Genomic DNA, 20,627 nt, shown 5'->3' with positions numbered 1-20,627 from the left:
CACTGATGCTGTTGTCATTACGAGCAGACACACGTAATCAAAGGCTGTTCTCCTTTAATTCTTGTCTCTAGCTGAGGGAAGCATTGAGCCAAAAGAAGAGTAATTGTGTTGCAGTGACCTCCTAACATTTATTAAACTGAATGCCATTGTCGGGATAAATTCTCATTACAGAACAACTAGCAGCCTCCTTACCCTTGAAGTGAACTCTTTAATTTTCATTTATGTGTACCAGCATGTGTCTTTTCCTGAGATTTTAATCCTCGTTACTGCAAATCAATAATGTGATAACGGCAGAGGGGGTGAGGAGGTAGAGACTGTAATGTTCCCAGAGATGAATGCTTGCTGTTGATGTGACCTTCTCTCTGCACAGGAAAGGGTTCAATAATTAGTTCTGTGGGAATGTTGTTAGTTTCTAAAGAATGAGTAGGAGGGGATTTTTTGATGCCGTCCGAATAATTGGACACGCAGATGTATATTTTGGCCTTAGTGATGGACCCTTAAAAGCCTGTTTGGCTGCAGTACTTGACCAGTGCAGAGAGAGGTTTGCAAAAGTGGAGGAAAGGGAGGAAGGGAAGATGAGAGGGAGGGGGCAAGGGCGAGATGATGAAACAAGGGGCCCTCAGTGTCCTTGTCATTCTAATTTACTCCACACTGTATACCTTGAAAAGCTTCGGTGTGCTCCCAAAATAGGAGACCGTTCATCTGCATGCAGGACAAAGGAAAGAGGGTGGGGCAGGGGGAGGCCAAAAGGGTGGAGTCAAGCTCTACAGTATGTTGTCGTATCAAATTTAAATGAACTTGACATCTGCATCCATTGTTTTCACATTAGCCTGCAGTTTATGGTTCAGTAAATCAGCGGTTCTCAACCTGGTGGTTGGAACCCAATAGGAGGTGGTTATTTTGTACAGTCAATGCTTCTCCACATCTCTACTATACAAGCTTATATAACAGGCCTATTTTTGCTTTTATCCTGTGAAATTTAGAGCAGTATTCAGCCTGTAAACTTTGTCTCTTAGTCTTACAGATTTAAAGCATCAAATGAAAGAATAAAATGAGAGAAAAATCATTCACTGGTTGAATTAGTAAGATGTAAACAGGTATAGCTTTCAGTTTAGTAGATCCGCTGCAAAATCGACTTGATACTGCAGTTCTTATATGTCTGTCTTTCTTTATCTTGACTTACACAAATACGTGTCAGTTTAATGTGTCAGCCATTGCAAAAGATACGATTCAGCTTGATGCAACTTGTAGTTATATGCGGCTGAGTTAAATAGGTATTTCAAAGCATAAATCATACGCCTCTTTAATGGTGGAATGGCAGAGCAGTTCCGCAGCGTTTGACCTTTCTGACTGATAACAAGAAAACAATATTTGACTGTATCAGGTTTCATCAGCAGCAGAGATATGATGTAACACGGCTAAATTCCAAATAAACTATGATTGTGTCTAGAGTCCAATTATTGTGAGTCAGAGTAGAGATTTATGTTTTCCCCCCTTATGTGTCCTCCTCCTTGCTTTCATCTCATTATTCTGTCTGTATTTTCAACTTTTTTGTTATTCCACTTCCTTTCTCACTCTACCTCCCTTGCCTCCATCTTTTGCTCTGCCATTTTCCACCCTATTTTTACATTCTATGCAGACTGTATAGCAGAACGGCAAATGTGACCTACAAAACTGCAATATAGTGATTGCAAAGTAAATCAAGTGGTCACGAATCTGTTGTAAGTTTCTAAGTGTTCTTTTCTTTATTCAGTCGTCTTATGAAAGGTTCACGCAACACCTTACCCTCTACAATCAAACTCAAGTACCTGTGCATTTGAACAATGGCTCAGTGGGCTAGACAGTGCCAAGAATATCTCAAATATAAGGTTTAAAGTTTCTGGAGCTTTATAGGAAAGTAACTCTAGAGGTATTCGTCCTCACATGTGAAAGCACCATAGTAATAACAACAATACCAACATTAACACCATGATTGTGGAGTCTGGTTAGACACCCTTGTTGATCCGTTTGCATCAACAGCAAACACAAAAACAAACAACACAAAAGTGTTTTTTTTACCTTTCCTTGCTTCAGCCTGAAACAGGAAATTATAATTCAGGTTATGGTTCCTCATTTTAGCAATAAGCAACCAAGCAATAACCAAGCAGGCAGCCGCATTAACTGTCATCTAATCAGTCAAATGTATTTTGTCCTTGCAGTTGTTGTAAAGTTTTCCATTTCAGTTGGGTACAGTTATTCAAATTATCAACTAATTTCCCCACATATACAGTTTTTACTAATCAAGCATGATTCTTTGGAAATTATCCAGACCTATGATTCATCTTGAGCACGGCTCAGCTGGTCAGTTTGAGCTTTGCATATTTATATCGGTGTTGTGTTGTTATACTGCCACTCTCATTTTTGATCATGCGTGGCCTCTGTCACATGCTATTTTATGTATTGACAAAACTCCACGAGAGCTGCTCCAAGGGTTTCAACACAGTCGTTCAATAACACGTTACTGGAGCGAATCAGTCGGTTTCGGGTTTTTCTTGCTTTTGCGCAAACGTTGGCTACATGCTTAGAGTTTAGCAAAAGCTGTCATAGTCCTGACACTGTGTCAGTCATATGATGTTTCTGCATGTAATGTTATGAACCACATGACCCTCTTTTGTGGCTTGTTTTGTATGACTGCTTACAAAGGAAAGTCAGAGCCAAATCCCAGCTTCGACTATGTTTGCACTGGAGAATTTACACTAATCCCCCCTTTCCCATCAATGCATGTGCAATTAAGTCTTAGTTCATGAATGTTGAGGGCTTGGCGCCACGGTGTGCCATAATTTCAGAAAATAGCAATCTGATTATTACAAGGTGTTTGGTGTTTGCAGTAATTAGGAGACAGCAGCTTCCTGAACCCACTGTATGTTACCTCATTGTGGCATCAATCAGGAAATCCATCGAGATTTCAGGATATGGGTGAGCCTCATTTAAGGGTGCAGAGCAATTTGCGCACAGCTACAATCCGTTCCGCCAGAATGGCCTGTCGAAGTCAGGCCCACTGCCGGGCCCAACGTGGCTGATGTGAGGTGACACTTATACGCTAACTGCCGCAGAGACGCAGAGAAAACTGGAAAAGAGGACTGTCGGCGGTTCATTTCAGACAAAGGGAGAGAACGGGGACTGGCAACTTACATGAGCAGAAGAAAAGGGGCACTAAAAGGCAGAGAGGAGTGTTGAAACTGAACACGGGATGTGGAAAGCAAGATTTTTCACCTCTGATTCTGAATAGTGCCAGACTTAAGAGGCAGAGCGATACACATCACCAAGCGATAGTGACGTGCTTCTGTATGTTAACATTAAGCCCTTTCCTGTATAAACCATGCTAATGCACCTTTCTATCACACTGACCTATGCTGGCTTCAAAGTGTAACAGCAGAATAGCAGAGCCGATAGCTATAGAAAGTCATCTGATGCAACGCTGCTATTTATACCCCAGAGCTCCATCCAGTGTGTGCTAGCCTTTTTAGCATCACAACACCAGGCAGGGCAGCAAGGCTCATAGTGCCTCCAGCTCAGCATCATTGTGCTGCTCACTATTGCATTTTTTACAGTAAACATACCCCCCCAACACCACCAGCACCCCACCCCCAACACTTACCTACTGCCCCCTCATATACAAACACACACTGCACTCCAGCTTGCTGAGTCATGCTAACTGGCTGTGCTGGGTGTTTGTGTGAGAATTTTGTGATCAGCTTGAGATGAGGTGATTGTGTTCTGGGGCAGTGGGCCAGAGCTGGCTTTTTGTTTACTCAGGTTATATTACGCATCCACATCAGCTGTTCAGGCCCAAAATCAGACCCTTTTCTAAGACATAAATTGCTTCTTACCCTGAAGCATTTAGCATTATTACAAAAGCACACACACTGTATAGCTCGGTGAAAGAATGGTGGGTTAGTCTCTTGCGTGTACATCTACGTATGCATTAATGATTTTCATCTCGCACCTTTTAATTCCCTGAAAGAAATGTTTTTTTAGTGGCAGGATGTTAACTTGGAGAGGTCTGTGTAATTTTGCCTCACAGTAAAGAGCAAATGTCTCTACGCACATCTGGAGTGGAGTTCTCGCTCGCTGAATCAGAGGCGGCAAGCCTGTACGTGTCATGGGTGTGTGGGAGAGAGAGATACGGTAGACAGAGAGAGAGAGAGACAGAGACTGAAACAAGCTGAGAGATGCAGAAAGACAACAGACAGACAGACCACATGATTCTGTCATAGTCTTGGCTTGTGTATCATAATGAGCTTTGTGACTTTTCTGTCAGTAACCTTTGACATACATACTCATGACTGCAGCGTGTGATGATCTCGGACGCAATCTAATGGAGGATGTTCTGGGACAACCTCACACTAATGGTCGGCTCAAATTGTTGTCACTTCCTGCATTTTAGTAAGGCACAATGTATTCTTTCGATGTTTGATTCTCTTTTTCTTGATATGTACACATTCACATGGGATACACATGGGATATTTCCCAGGATCTTAAGATTTAGTTTCCCTCCACATTTGGTTTCTGTTTAAAATGTCATTAATGGACACCGTTGAAGTGAAATGGTCTAGTTACAAAATAAATTTGCAGCTATAGTAAACTTGTAAATCATGTTCAGAGTCATCAGTACATAAATACTAAGCATGTGAAGTTAAAAATATCAGTAAAGCCTCTTTTTTGTGCCAGTGATAGATCATGGCTACATAAATAAATGCAACGACCTCAACGGATCACACAAAAGTAAAAACACTGTGTTAGGTGACAGTGGCTGGCACAGAGCGGTCATTTACCTAATTTAATATTTACAAATTTTAAATGAATTTGGGAAGCCTCACCCGTTGCTGTGTGCCACAAAATGGCAATAATGGAACCGCTCCCTGCGCTAAAATAACCCTGTTTTCCAAGCTGATTTAGTACAGCGGTTTTGTCTCGAGCCCTGGCTAAAATGCACACTGCAAACATTATTTTTCTTGTGGCAAGAAGCTTGGTTTTGTTTAAGTTAATAATTCCAGTTCCTGCTTGCGGGGAGAAGCAGGAAGGAAAGGAGAGAGAGATGGACAAAATAGTCATGAGAGAGACAATGATTGAGACGTTTATGTCCATCATGTCCATGAATGTGACATGACCCCACAAAGTGTCACTTCTGAGGAGAAAAAAAACAAGTCGTCGAGTATTTGAGTGAATACGGTAATGTTGCTGCTGACACGCCAGTATTGATTGTGTGTCACTCCTTCTGTACATGTTCTGGATATGTGCTATGAGTAGTGATCAAGTACACACACAAATACAGACAAAGACTGCCTTTTACAGGGAAGGGAAGTGCATGATAGTAAATGGCATTAGAGCACTCTGCTGCACCTTCCCATATCAGTTTGTATTAGATATTTTGTGAAGAGTGTTAAAGTTATAATTTGACTTCCCTCAATGAGGATGTGTTAGTTATTACCTTTGTTCAGTCAGGTCACTGCCCTCAAGGTTTTAAACATTTATTGCAACAATAACATGTATTATAGTTTGGCAGTATTGCTCTGCTCATGTGATGCTTCAAGCTTGATACAGACCATCCCTTTTCTATACAACCCCAGCGGCTCAGCCGTAGATACACAACACATATTTAGAATTCCTATAAATCTAAATGATAATACAGGAGGAGAATGTGAAGTAAAACTGCTAAAAGTATGCAGGTGTTGTAGGACGGAGTGGTGCTCTGGTGTACACAGATGGAACAAGCACTATACATGATGTGTATGCATGGACTGTGTAGTTACAGGTGATCATATATGATAATTTATAAAGCATGTGACCAAGAAAATGACTTCTGTACGATACTCAGCAATACTTAGTTGTCGTTTCCTGTTCTTAAGAATGTGTGTCAGTGAAAATGTTCCAAGATAGAGTAAGTAAGGAGCCTTTGAGAGCATTTCCTCTTTTTTCATTTCTTTATTTTCTTTTATTGGTTTATTTAGCGGGGACAGTGCATAGTTTCCCAGCTGCACCAGAGTTAGCTTTAAGATTATATGTAATGTAAGTACATATTCACTATACAACAACTCAGCAACCACAAAGACGCATCAAGTGTTTGCATTTATGCGTGATGGGTGCATGAGTGGGCTGATTTTAGGCAGGATTTAATCTTGAATTTAAAATCAGTAAAGCTGCAGCAGTCTCTTATATATATCGGTATTTTTATAGGAGTCACATTCGCATGCCATGCAAAGCAAAACTAAATGTAAGCATACCCATTTCTATCCTCTCAGCTGATCTGTCCTCCATGAGATCTACGTGTGTTGCCCAGCTGTTTGCGTGCATTTCCTTCCTCATGACAGTGGAGTAGTGCCCTGCTGTCCAGACAGGATCATCTGTGACGTCTGCTTCCTGCTGCGATGCTGTGCTGCATTGTCTCAGGTTAGCCAGGCCAGGCCAGGCCAGGCCAGGCCAGTCTTGTCCTCCTCACTGTTCCTGTGTTATTCTATAATGAGGTGCTTTCTCTCTGTGGTGCCCTCTTGAAACCACAGGCATTAATCTCTCTACACACAGATGAGGCGCAAGGGGCAGCACAGAACGATGGAAGCGCTATGTTTATCCGTGTAAATGGTTTCCTTTGTGTCACTGTCAGATTCCGGTCTGCCTGACAGGCAGCATGCCTTTGTTTGCTTGCCCCCCTCTCCCTACCTGTCTTGCTCTCTGTGTTAAAACTGTTTGCGTGTACGCCATTGATGGATATCGCTCAATCTGGCCTGGCCCGAGTAGTGCGTGCCAGATCTGGACTCTGAAGAGGGAAGCTTTTCATTTCCCATCATTTGGCTATGCCTCCCTGAGGACAGCAGGGCCGCCTCACACCACTGCAGAGATATTGTGCTGCCATGAGACTGAACCATACTAAGGTGACTTTGTTGAGAATGGTCTGAAAAGGAGATGAAGTGTACAAAGAGTCAAGGTGGGACACAGACTGTGGACTGTGTACAGAGAGCAAATGCTTTTTAGCCATACAAAGATATTTTCCATGATACACAAGTTGACCCGTCCTCATCCTTCCCCACAATCCGCTCTAGCCGTCTCCTGATAAATGGGTTAAGGTGCAGGCTGAGTTTTTCTTTCCTCTAAGCAGGGTTAAAGTTCCCTTTTGTGCAGAGTTTGCGATTTCGGTTGCTAAGCAGACTTCCTCCCCTAACACATTAGGTTACATGTATATCCTACATCTGTTCGTTTCTTGACCTAATGGTGGTGTTCTAATGGGTCCAGAGTGGGAATCATTTTTAACCCATGTTTGTGGGAGACATTGCTTGACATAATCTCAAACTCTCTCACGCCGCCTGAGTGAAGTCCAGTGATTGGCAGCTCAGGCAACCTTTGCACTTTCTTTTGTTGAGCGTAAAAAGAAAAAAAAAAAGGTGTTTCAAGCTGTTGTGTTCTGGCAACCCGGAACTTAGTCTCACATTTGTGTCGGAGTGTATATCAGCCGCTCTGTTCTCATTTGGAATCTTCCGGAGAGCCGCTAGCTCGGCTTTGTGCTGATCTTTCATGTGTGTGAGAGCAAGGGAGTGGGAATGTAGGAGCTGTGGGGTTGTTAGGACATACAAACACACTCACACACAAACATTATCAAAGGGAAATGTGATCCTGGTGGTGTTTTACCTAAATATGCTTGATTGCTGAGAATTTAAGCGCACTTGGATCACCGGAAAGTGCCTGTGGGTAGTTGAGGCTAGTTGGCATTCTTTGCGGCTCTAGATAAGAGACTAATCAATGAGTTTGACCTTATTTTTAGTCAATAGCTCCTTTTCAGTGCTTGGGAGAAGAGAGGATACCTCAGGATATTTGCTTGCTAACACAATCACCCTAAACAAAGACGAGAGAAAATACCATGGAATATCCCTTTGTAGCGTTCTTTGGAAGTTATTTGCCACAGTAATTGTAAATAAAAAGCCCATACGTACCCAGAATCTCAATGATCTAGCATCAGTGGGCTCTTTTCACTGCACCAACTCCAAAACAAATGCCATGAGCAGAGAAGACCACTCCTCTTGTGCCTTTAATTGACCTGACAAAGGCTGTTAAGCTTGTCAGCAGAGGAAGTCTATTCGCGCTCCATCATGGCATTGGCTTTCTGCCATAGCTTTTTAGATGATTGTGTTCCGTATGCGAAGGGTACCTTACAAGCAATGTGTCCTGTTCTCAGATGCTCTACCAGTCAACTCGGCCCCGCTTGATTTCTTCTCCTATGTGGTCACTATGTTCAACTGAGGGAGCAATTTGCCTTCACACAAAAAGCTATTTGGTCTGCAGCACAGTAACTCCAGGCCAAGGTTCACTGGGTCCTTATCAGGGAAGTGCTGTTTGCTGACAATGCTGCACTGACCTGTCACTCAGAGGAAAAAAACTCCAGATCATCAGCAGCTTTGCACATGCCTGAATTGAGCTTGGTCTCACTGAGCATTTCCATCTGTGAGCACCGGGTTGAGGGTGCAGAGCTTTAACAGTGTTTTGATGAAGAAGCAGCTGTGGTGGAACACCTGCACAGATAGGTCTGGATGAGCCACATGCAGACCACACAGATGAAAGTGAACCAAGTCTGTGAGCTCATTATGGAGCACTGTGGGCATCCATCATGAAACGGGTGACAAATTAAAGGCCTGAATACATTCGTGGAGAAACATAACCAATGCAAATGGACACAAAGTGGTCTTGAGTCTGGAATTGATGAAAATGTGTGAGTCGTATGCTGTGGCTTTTACAATCACCAGATCTCAACCCAATTAAACACCCATGGGATATTTGGAGTGACGTGTTGTGCCTCAATTGAAGTGCTCGGTAGATGATCGAACAGGGACTGAAACCCTGCACCCTTCCTGACATCTGAACTTGGGAAGGCTGGATGCGACAGTTTTTCTAACTTTACGAAACTGACTATCTGATAAGCACATCCACTTCATGCAGCAATTGGCCAGGTGTGCGGGTGTGAACTTAAGGCAGGATTTGAACTTCCATCTAAGCCTTTCTCTTTTCATTCTTCGCCTACTGCTGCCTTCACTTTTAGTGTGTACAACTGAGTTCACCACCAAAAATGCTTCAGTGTGGCCATTCAGCAGCTGTAAACACCAATCTTACAAACTACTTTGATTCAAGCATAGCCCGACCTTCGGAGAGTGCTCTCGCCACCATCATCAAAACACAAAATGAGGGAATTCCTTTTGAGATCGTTCATCCCTTCAGGCAGAGCCTCAGAGACTCCTTGCAGCTTGCAGATGTCCTTGAAGCACGGTGTTGGCATAGCGTGGAATCTATGCCAATCCTGACCAACCCTGCATATATCGTATGATAATCAGACTGAATTGCCGTCTCATTTTACTTCCTTCATTCAGCCTGACATTGAGTTCATGTTTGCCAATTTCTCTTTGGGAGTTTGTAGTTTCGATATCATCCATGCTTGTCGCCATTTTCGTGCCCATTTTTCTGTCACCGTTAATAATGGGTGTGGCTGGGTAGCTAGCTACCTAAGAGGCTGACGTCCCATTTTTTAATCCTTAGTATAAGGATAGGTCTAATATTTCTCCAGCTGGAGGATACAAGTCAATAAGCACAAAAACCAGACCTATTTTAATTCTCTCTCTCGGATATGTGCCAGTGATTCAGAGGTCTGGAATCAGGGTACCGTTGATGCTGAGGCATTGGAATTCACAGCAGTAGAGGTAAAAAAAGAAAATGTGAGAGGAGATGAGGGCCCACAGCTGCGAGATGGCAACTGCAATACAGCTGCACTTTGCTTTAACCTGTGATACCTGCTAGAGGGCCTGTAGCTCTTGGACTGTATAGCCACTGCAGATGCTACCAAAAATAAATTATAATTATGCCACAAAAAAGTTGTCACAGCAAACAAACCTCGATTATCTGTCAGTATAGAGAAATACTAGAGTCTAGTGACCGTAACTTGTGCTTAACAGATTGTGTGGCCACGATTAGGCAGTGACATCATAGAATGGGGCCATATAGACCTCATGTGACCAGTAAAAGGTCATGACATTAGTACAAGGAGTGGCTGCACTGAGTGCCTTTTGTGGTCAACCAATTTCTTTCACTAGTAAAACAATGGGCCTCCTTGACTGAGCTGTGTACTTGACAGAAGGCTAGTGATCTACTGCAGCATGTACCAGAGAGTCTGATTCATGTTCTTGTTTTGCCAAAGTCAGCAAACCAGCCAAAGCTTCTTTGGGGATTATCGTCATTATTAATTGGCTATTGGCTTGATCGTTGATGATGTCACTTCCGCTGTATACAGTATGCGTGCAAATGCATTTAAATGTGTCTATTTTTAATAGCTTTTATGTCCCACCTGTTTCGTCAACTCAGAGATCCCCTGGTTTTGTGTCTTTGGTGTGTTTCCTATATGTGACATCAGAGTAGTTAGTATTAGATTCATGTCAGTAGAACACAGGCTGCTGCAGGGCATTGTGGGAGTGCTGATCTAGTGGGTTGTGGAGGATTAGGGTCAGCAGGAGTAAGGAGCTCAGGCCTCCTTTCCTTTCCACAAACTCTGGTGCTCGTTCTGCAGCTCACTCTCCAGAACATGTGCCATATTTTCTATACCATCACATGTATTTTATTATCTTTATATAAACCATACGTATACTTGCACGTGTGTGTGTGTGTCAATGTGTGTCAGTGCTTTTCCATAGCAGCTCACCACAGGATGTACTTTTTTCCGGTCACAATGCAGTGGCGTGTTCGGTGCACATGACGCCTTATACATAACCGAAGAATTCAAATCCCATGCAGTCCGTAACCAGTGAACCTTTTCTCCCAGCAGCACACAGCGAAGAGGTCTCGAGGTTAGTTGGTTCAAACTCAGCAGGTCTTGCACCCATCGCCCTGCTCTCAGCTCATTGGCTTTGTCATTCCAGCTGCGATAGTGTCTATGAACAGAGAGCATTATTCATGTCCTCAGAAGGGGGCAAGTCCTAATTGAAATTCTGGTCTTTTCCACTGGAATGAAGCGGGGCCGCCGACACCCACTGTATTATGCTGGACTTGTCACCTTGAAAGGACCATCTGGAGACTGTTCACATTCCTGGGCAGCAGAAAAAAGCCCATTAGAAAAAAAATAGTGATGCATAACAAAAAAGGGATGAATGAAGCAGGACAAAAGATTGGGGCAGTGCGAGAATAGCAGCATTACAGTACTGTTCACTTTCTATGGTTTGATGTTAAGCCATCCCCTACACTGCAGTAACTGAAGGGCTGGACTTTCTGTGGTTGCTGGCTGCCAGTGTGGTGTGCATGCTAATGTCTGAGTGGATGAATCAGTGCCATTCTGATGGCGGAGGAGAATTGAGTACAAGGAACCCCTTTCTAGTTAGTTCACTCTCACAGCAGCCTACTGTCTTGGTCTGTCTACTGTCTCTGAACAACAACTGTACATGCAGATTTATTGCCTTTATCTAATGTCACAGAACATGCACTGTAGTGACTTTGTTTTAGGCTTGAGGATGTGTCGATTATTCCATGATTAATTGATTAAATCATGTAGTCCATAAAACATTTCCATTGCAACTTCCCAGAGCATAAGGTGATGTCTATGAATTACTTCTTTTGTCTGACTAACAGCCCAAAACCCAAAGAGGTACTGAGGTCAAACAGAAAAGTAAGAAATCCTCACATTCGAGAGGCTGAAACCAACAAATGTTTGGTTTTTTTAATTTTTAACTTTTTTAAAAATTGATGCACATTTCCTACATGTTCTTGTAATTGTTTTAGTTAACTTAGTTAAACGAATGTAAAGTAATATGAGGTGTTTCTTTGCGTTGAAAGTCCCAGTATTAATACATTAGTGGTCATAATGTACAGTGGCCTGGGGATAATGTCTGTGTTGTATCAGAGTGACGTACACTTCTCTTCATGAGCATCATCAGCGCTGTCAGGATCCATGTTCTGGCCTGTCTGCCTCACCTAGTCAGAGGTGGTGTTCTGTTTTGATTGTTGCTTCATCAGCTCTTGCCTGTTTCTCTCATCATGAGTAAAAAATAGCTAACGTTCAGCTTCCACGTTCTATTCACATAAATACTTCTGTTTGTTTGTCAAATCTCGTAGTAACAACTAGCCAGTGAGAAACTAGTGATCTAGTAAATGGGCTTGTACCACTGAAACAAATGCCTTTACTAAAGACTTTTAAATAGGTTGCTAGGAGACATCTGTAGCACTGTCCAATCAAAAGCCACCAGCTATGTATGCTGGAAGTCACTGTAGCGTCACAGTCTGAAGCATAGCTACATAAAAGTACAAGGGGCAAATAATACATTAAACTTGACTGCCAATACGTTCTAAATGTATGTATTACTTTGCTTTATTCATGCACCCATGGAGAAACATGTGTGTTTCAGATTTAGTAGTGTTCATGCACTTTAGAATGAGTAGAAAATCTAATTGTGCTAACCTAGCTAACGATTTTATGTCATTGCCTAATATCATAGGCAAACGATTTTGTAATTTCAGGTTTGTGTGTGTGTGTTATTTTTGTAAAATATAATTTAAAAGTTTCCTAGTTTACATCGTTTTTGAATGAGATATGCCGACCATATTCCATCTTATCTCTTTTACTCTTCAACATAAACGGTCACTGTTAGCAAGCTAACGTTAGTTTCGTCAGCTAGCTCAGCTAGCTAGCTTTGCAGCAGTTTGTTACTGCATGTAAATACTTAGCTAGCAGTAACTAATCTCTACCCAAGAATTATTTTGTATGGTGCAGTCTTTTTTTGATTTAGTGATGTGTTAACCTCTACTTAAACAGTTATGTTATAACTGGCTAAGTTTGAAACGTAATAAAGGCTGGTGCAACAAGAAATCTTGAAAATGGGGTATTTGCCTTGTTGCTCATTTTGTGTCTTTTGTCTGTTGCAGTTAATCTAATAACACATGCTCCCTCTTTCTTTGCCTCTTTGTTCTCTCTGCCAGGGATTGAGCTGTGCCTCCCGGGATGGCGTTTTTCCATGACCATGGTGGCCAGTTTTGTGGTGTTGGGTGGTCAGCTGCTGATGCCCGGGGTGGCATACCTCTGTCGCGACTGGCAGGTCCTCCAGGCTGTCATCATCTGCCCCCTCCTGCTGATGCTGTCCTACATCTGGTAAGCAAAAAGACGCGAGCATCTGCTGCACTTTGGCACCAACTGGCTTTTGTTTTTGTTGTTCCGTTGAAGTGCAAAAGGTGTTTTTCACTTTAAATTCTACATGAGACTCGTCTACTGCAGAAATATGTGGTGCCATCTGCAATAAAATTGTACGTGTTAGATTCTAAGCGACCAGTGTTTTTATAGTCTTAATAAAATCTTGTTAAACCAACAACATTTTTGCAGATTTACTTGCTTTAAATAAAATAAAGGAGGTCTTGCCTCCAAGGACATTTTCAGCAGTGAATTCCCAGCTGAATTGAAAGTAATGTCTTTTTGTTAACTCATTTGCGGTGACCTCTTCCATGACTGCAGTCCCTTTTCCTAAGCTCAGGCAATAAATACTTGTGTATTACTTCCATTCATTCTGCCGTGATGCACAGTGCTCCACAGCAGTGCTGATGTGTACAAAGTCAGCAGAAGAAAATTGAGTAATCTCGATTTTTATCAGTATCAGAGGCCTTGGCTTTCTTCAGTGGTGTGCCTGAAGAACAAAGGGGGTTTCCACTCAGAAACAGTCAAAAGTACTCACTGATCTGATGAAACATTGGTAATGGTGGTGATAAAATGCACTTAGACATAGAGCAGAATGGATGGGGGATTGATGGGGATTTCCACATTGATTCAGAGTCAGAAACCTTAAGCATAAATCAGGGTAGACACTGTTAGCCTGATGAATGAAAAAGACTGCAGAACTCAAGGGCAAGAAACGGGTTGTGAAACTGATATTTCACACAGATATTACTGGACATTGGACGGTGAACTCAAACTCAAACTGTGAACTGTTTGCACACATGTAATAGAGCTCTCCACACAGCACCCACCTCTGAGACACACAAATATATGAGCAGGCTTGCGTTAGCCTTCACAGGAGGAGTCAAAAGCATGGACCCCTGTTGACCTCTGTTATTAAGCCAGACAGCGTTTATGGGCACAAATTGGATTCATGACCGACAAAGCAGCCGACTCTGCAACTATAGTAATACAGCTGATTGGGCTGAAGCGTTCAACACTGCGGGTGATCTGAGTTTTGCTGATTTGGGAAAACAACTTAAAACACGCCAGTGCAAGATCATGAATCACGCACTTTTACTTGCGTAGACATCTGTTCCGGAGAAAATCCAACCAACAGAGGAAAATGTGGCATTGTTTTTGCTGACTATCTTCAAATCAACATATTTCTGCGAGGAGAAATCGGACCGCTCGGGGGGATGTGTGCCACATAACGCAATACTGCCAGATAACAGAGCTGTTGTTTATTGTTTTCCCTTTAAATATGGCCCCATGTCCCTCATGGATTTTCGCTGTTCATCTTGAAATGATAACGGTTCATCAAATTCTCCGATGCACACTGCAGTATGACATGATCCTTATGATTACAGAAACGAAAATGGCCGCTGTGTGAATACGGTCTGTGGCTGGCAGTCGTGTGTTTTTTTATTGTTCCCAGTGTTAGGACATCTGGTTAGGCTAATGTGAGACCTCGCTGCCTGTAAATGGCATGCGAGTGTGTCAGAGCGAAGCTGGAATGGGCTGTTCAGGATACAATTTATAATCTTAGCTAGTGTTGAAGTTTTCTTTGCTGCGTTGTATTTGAAATGTGCTGAAATGGCACACTGGTTAACAAAAACAAAGCTCAATACCGCTAACCCTCATTAAGAGAGATTTCAATCAGGCTTTTTAAAGGAGGATTTGCTTCACTTTGACTAATTTTTCTTGTGTGATTAACAAGGACATCCCCCGTCTTTTTTGACAGGATCTTCCCTGAGTCACTGCGTTGGCTGCTGGCCACTCAGCAGTACTGCCGCTCCAAGTGGATCATAGGACACATAGCAAAGAAAAACCAAGCGAACATGGAGCTTGATGCTGATAATATCCTCACAGGTAACAAATATATTGATATTAATGTAAAATAAATAAATCAGTATTAAAAGGCAGCTTTTGCATTTTGAAATTATGATTTCTGTGTGTAAGTATTTATGCATGTTTTTATGTTAGTGTGTTTGTATAGATATGCTGCAGTGTCACCTTCCAGTTTTTTGGGCTATTTTCTTTGTTCTTTGTTGTGCTATCCCTCAGATGAGCTTTCATCAACAAGCCAGATTGACAAGTTTCTATCAGTTTCCTGTCTGGTTACCATAGTAACAGACCACTCCAGGCAGCAGTGGGTGCTGAGCATTACATTATGACACTGTGGAACATTCATTAATTTCATTACAGCCTGGGTGGGTGGACATGAGCTGACACGTTGGTGTACAAACGACAGATGGACGCAGGTCAGGCACTTTGACCTCGGGGTTAACTGTGTCTGCACTCAGACCTGCCAGACACAAAGAGCGGAGTGAACTGTGTTGTTGCTAAAGCTCAGAGTAGATGGCATTCACGTTAAGCTTTAACAGTGCTGTTTACAACCTTGATTTTAAGAAAGTGAAGGTGGGATGCCGCGGAAAACATAAATAAGATCAAGTGTGGGTCATTTGCTAATCCTTTTTGACATATACTCAGCTGAAAGCAGTACAAATACAATATATTTGATGTTTTACCTCATCAACTTCACTGATTTTTGCAAATACGTAGATGCTTAGACTGAATTTGATGCAGCAACACAAAACAGACAAGTTGGGACAGGAGCAACAAAAGACTGAGAAAGTTGTGGAACGCTCCAAAAACACCTGTTTGGAACATTCCACAGGTCAACAGGTTCACATCCTCGAACATCCTCGAAAGGCTCAGTTGCTCACAAGCAAAGATGGAGCGAGGTTCACCACTTTGTGAACACATGATTGTATAAAGGAGATTATTATATGGGTTTATTTGCAAGTGGCTGCATTCTGTTTTACACAGCGTCACAGTTTTTCTGGAATCGGGGTTGGCCTCTGCTGTACTTTCGCCATCTTTGGCCTTCCCTTGCTTACTGTAGTTATCAATGCATTCAGGAAAATAGTGCCACTGCTGGGAAAAGGCTCAAAGAGGAACCACTTGGTGTGAAATTGACTGCACTATTTCAGAGCTCAGAGAGCGTGTGCTGACACAGCATTGAGAAAAGTACATTGCAATAGACATTAATTCGTCCATGCTTGTTTTTATAGTAACTGGCTGTCCCCAACCCTTACAGTAATATTTCCTACTTTTAACTGCTTGGCACTAAATACAGCGTATGGGCACTGAATGTTCTTTCTGCCGCACTAGCAGAACGAAGCAGTTTTTCAAGACATGACAGATGCATGTGCGACTACTGCTTAGGTCATCTTTGTGCAGTGAGTGGAGTGATTTGCAAACAGTAGATCACAGCGGGGATAGTCTTACTCAGAGGTTTGTAGCTTGGCCAGGGGATCGCTGGAAAGTCTGAGTGATGCAGCAGCAGATAACCTTGAGGCGGCGGTGTGGAATGCTGCCACATGCGTGAGTCAACAGGAACATGCAGCGCCACAAAGCAGAGGTGTGTTTCTGTGGAAACCCGCAGTCTGACACCGAAACATCCACTCTTGTGCCATGTCTCATATCACTTGCGGCACAGGAGTGTTGCCCTCTAAGGCACCGTTCCCGATCTTCTGTGAGCGTCAGCATTGTCATACCTGTCCCACAAAGCTGCGGGAGACTAGTCATGTGGCATGAAACGTGCTTATTAAAAATACATGCGGAATTTTCTGTGGTTGCAACAAATCAGGGCCGTCCTTGTTTGACTCTTTAGAGGACCCATACTGTTGAACGTTCCTTTAATCTGAAAAGTCTATTTCATATGATGATAACAACTAGAGTCTGATGGATATAAAAGAAGGCTGATATCACCTTATTACTGATAAATTGCAATCAGTTTACATGTTGGCAGGTATGCAAGTAAAATACGTTTTTCTTGGCTGACCCTTATGTTCCTAAATACATTTGTAAAATATGTTTGTGTTTTTTCTGTTTTATTTAAATTAGTATTTGAAATTAGATATGAGCTCAATTGTAAATATTCTGCCACAGTAGATATCTGTCACAGACCTTCCTCAACCAAATTTGAGGGGTAATTGCCAAAATACAATAGTTTGTCTAAAAAAAAAAAGAACTAGATTCAAATAATGAAGGGAAAAAAGGGAATATCAGCATTTTTCCCATTTCCCATTTTTATTTACACAGTAGTCACAATTACATAAACTATATATTATGGGGGAAAAAATGACATCTAAACTCACTGATAAGCAAAACTTATATTTAGTCATACAGAAAAAGTGATGTGGTGATGCTACAAGGTAGTCACGTAATCCAAAATTTAGGCACACTACCGTACTTTAGACTATTCATGGCCGCCCTTTGCATGTAAAAGTCAGATATTGTCCAGGCTCTAATATTAACTTGTTTGCTCGTTTCCAGAACTGCAGAGAGCTCTTCAAAAGAAACCCAAAAAGACGTGCATTGTGAAAATGGTCGGGACGAGGAACCTGTGGAAGAATATCGTTGTGCTCTGCGTCAACTCGTAAGTTCTTGTCTTATGTATGAGTACTTAGCCTACTGTAAAGACGTTTACGCGTCAAGCTGCATGTGGGAGGATCTGAAAAACCGAGAGAGACAAAAGAGAAACACTTGTGTGTGCTTGCATGTCGTCAGCGCCAGTCAGACGCGCCATTTTGTGCAGTAAGGTGCCACATTAACCTGGAGGCTCAAACAGCTTTGATCAGTAGCTCTGACGCTTTTGCCCTTCCATGTTTGGCGCTCCTCTCTCTTTCCATCACCGGTGGGATCTCTCCTCTTCTCTCCATCTGAGACCTCCTCTCGAGCGAGGAAGGCCCAGCTTTAGCTCTGCCTCAGCGCACGGTGTCCCTGACTCCCCGAGTGTGCATGAATTTTACATGAGCTGCGTCCTTATGAAACATTAGACGAGCCGGGGAGAGGGTGCAAGGGCTTGCTCGCGTTCTTGTGTGTGCTTGTGTGTCAGTAAGTCAGTGTTTACATGTGTGCATAAGTTGAGATTAGAGAAAATGTCATAAACCTTTAATTGTTCCTCTTCCTTTTCTGTCCTCCTGTTTTAGATTTCCTTTGATCTTTTTTCTCTCTATCTTCTCCCTTTGTGTTTTACCTTTCCGTCTTTTTTCTTTTCACCGTTCACTAATATCTCTCCTCTCCTGTACGTACTTTAACAACACGTATAACCTAACCCAGCCCTGTGTCCTGCGACACGCTCTGTCCCACCTCACCACTTTGCCCTGTGTGTGTTCCTCACCCAGGCTAACAGGCTATGGGATCCACCACTGCTTCGCCCGCAGCATGATGGACCCCGAGGCTCAGGAGACCACCATGTTCCATAACTTCTATGCAGACTATTACACCATGGCGGGCATTGCGGTGGCGTCCTGCATGGCGCTGTGCCCTGCAGTGGGCCTGATGGGCCGGCGTGGTGGCCTCCTCATGTTTATGATCATCACTGCCTTAGCATCACTGCTGCAGCTGGGCTTGCTTAACTGTGAGTACTTAATGAAAGACACGTTTCCACTTAAACACGACACTCTGCTCCTAAAGGATGATGTTTATAATTTTAAATATTCAATTTTGAAGTAACTGAGTTCAGAGTTCTTCGAGCATTTAATTCTTCATGGCCGGTACTATTCTATATTTTTCTATTTGTCGACAAATGCCATGAAATTAAATGTTGTTTGTGTATACAAAGCCTCATATATCTTGTCCCTCTGTGCCATGGAGCTCCATTGTTGACCGAAAACCGAACACATCAGTGCGCCACACCGTTCCTTCATTACAATGAACACGAGCACTGATGTTTTCCATTCCACACACACGTCCTGCTGCTGCAAATACTCACTAGCAGCAAATATGTATTCAAATAGTCCCCAACACATGCAATATTTTCTCCTGTTCAAGTGACCTTGGCTAAAAACAGCACTATGCTTGAGTTGACGATTAACCATTAATGAAAACATAGAATACAGAAATGAAAAACCATTTCATCTTTTGCACAAACCTTCAATGAAGCTGCAAAGAGGAACTTCTATCATAGCGGATGACTGGTCAGTGTCCTATTAGGGATGGACCACATGTCATCAGTATAGTTTATTGACTTTCAGTGCAGTTATTTTATGACGATATGATCACATCACATAGTGGCCAAATGAATTATTCCAAGTAAGTAATAGAATAAGTTAATGAAATTTATTTCATGTGTGAAAACTGTTCATTATTGAATTATCAGTCATTTTGAATGCTTTTTCCATATGATAGATGTTGGTAATGTGTCATTTTAATAGAACTATGCGTCAAAACAAATACAAGAGCATATGTTTAACATGAACTGACTTCAATTTGAGACATCTTGACCATTAGCAGTCCAAGTCCGCTGTCTCCTACACGCTACACTGTAAATGCTAACAGTGGTGAGTGTACTACTGCATGCAAGGGCTTTGTTACCTTCAGTTGTTTCTACGGAGTAGGCGAACATGATTGCAAACGGCTGTTTTAGTCAATGTGTACCCACGGAGTGCTCCACATCAAAACGGTACACAAGTTAGTTTATTCAGTGACAAATGAGCGAAACTTAATGTTTAACCTGAGTCAACACATCAAGGTTATGCTCATGTTTCATGTTCCCATTTGAGGTTGTTTTTGTGTTGTAACTGTGTTGACGTGCTTTGCTGAACATATTCGACGCTGGTTTGAATTTACTGTCTGAGTGCATGTGATGATGTACTGCTTTGTGTTTCTCACTGACACATATCTGTTCATCTCTTTCACTCTCCTGTAGTGCTGGGGAAGTACAGTGTCCATCTGAACATAGGTAGGATCACCTGTTTACTTCTCTTCTTCTTAAGCCTTGTGTTTGAGCTGGGGAGATAAACTGATCAATAATTGGCTCCTCTTGCTTGGATGTTGTTCCGCTATCATTTATATCAGCCTCACATTCTCTCAGAGTGTGAATTGAATTGTCTAGCTTGCTGCACTATCTTGATGAGGTTTTAGAAAATGTGCTGCATGCAGACATCCTGCAGTATTTCATTTGGCGTACACAAGCCCTGCAGAGACACATAATGAAGTCCAAGATGTAATTATGGCTAGCTTTTCACTTATTTATCTCCTTTGTGTTGAAGAGGGTGAGTGTCATTGTTGTGGAGCCATGAATTTCACAACCAGCCTCCCTTTACTGTTCTCTGTTTATCAATCTCTTTATTCTCTCCTCACTAATCCCCCTGTGAGAAGCAGGAGCTGATCACAGAGCAGGCTCCTCTGATCCTCTGTATGCCATCTTCAGCGTGTCTTATTCATAGAAAACACTGTATTCAAATCATCGTTGGCCTAAGTGGGCAATTCCTCACAACTCATCAAGTGCTGGGAAACCCTAACATTATATTTGACCAAAGTTTATCTGGACTTTAAAAATGAGGGGGGAGTACATTCTAAAAAGCTATAAAATACCTGCCTCATACGAGCTAGTTTGAGGAACAAACATTTATTCTTTGTT

At 42.3% G+C, this 20,627-nt stretch overlaps 1 protein-coding gene across 1 annotated transcript in view; it reads left to right on the top strand.

The window, feature by feature from the left end:
* The window catches only part of slc22a23 (solute carrier family 22 member 23), a 36,903-nt gene that overhangs the window by 9,994 nt on the left and 6,282 nt on the right, over positions 1-20,627 (top strand). The window contains exons 4-8 of the mRNA XM_041949913.1: positions 12,970-13,138; positions 14,937-15,064; positions 17,537-17,639; positions 18,388-18,623; positions 19,914-19,946. Coding sequence (XP_041805847.1) covers positions 12,970-13,138; positions 14,937-15,064; positions 17,537-17,639; positions 18,388-18,623; positions 19,914-19,946 — 669 coding nt within the window. The remainder of the gene's footprint in view (positions 1-12,969; positions 13,139-14,936; positions 15,065-17,536; positions 17,640-18,387; positions 18,624-19,913; positions 19,947-20,627) is intronic.

The sequence above is a fragment of the Chelmon rostratus genome, chromosome 12, assembly GCF_017976325.1.
Source record: "Chelmon rostratus isolate fCheRos1 chromosome 12, fCheRos1.pri, whole genome shotgun sequence".
In the NCBI taxonomy this organism is placed as follows: Eukaryota; Metazoa; Chordata; class Actinopteri; order Chaetodontiformes; family Chaetodontidae; genus Chelmon; species Chelmon rostratus.
Note: the sequence above shows the minus strand (reverse complement) of the source record. Positions and strands in the feature narration are given on the sequence as shown.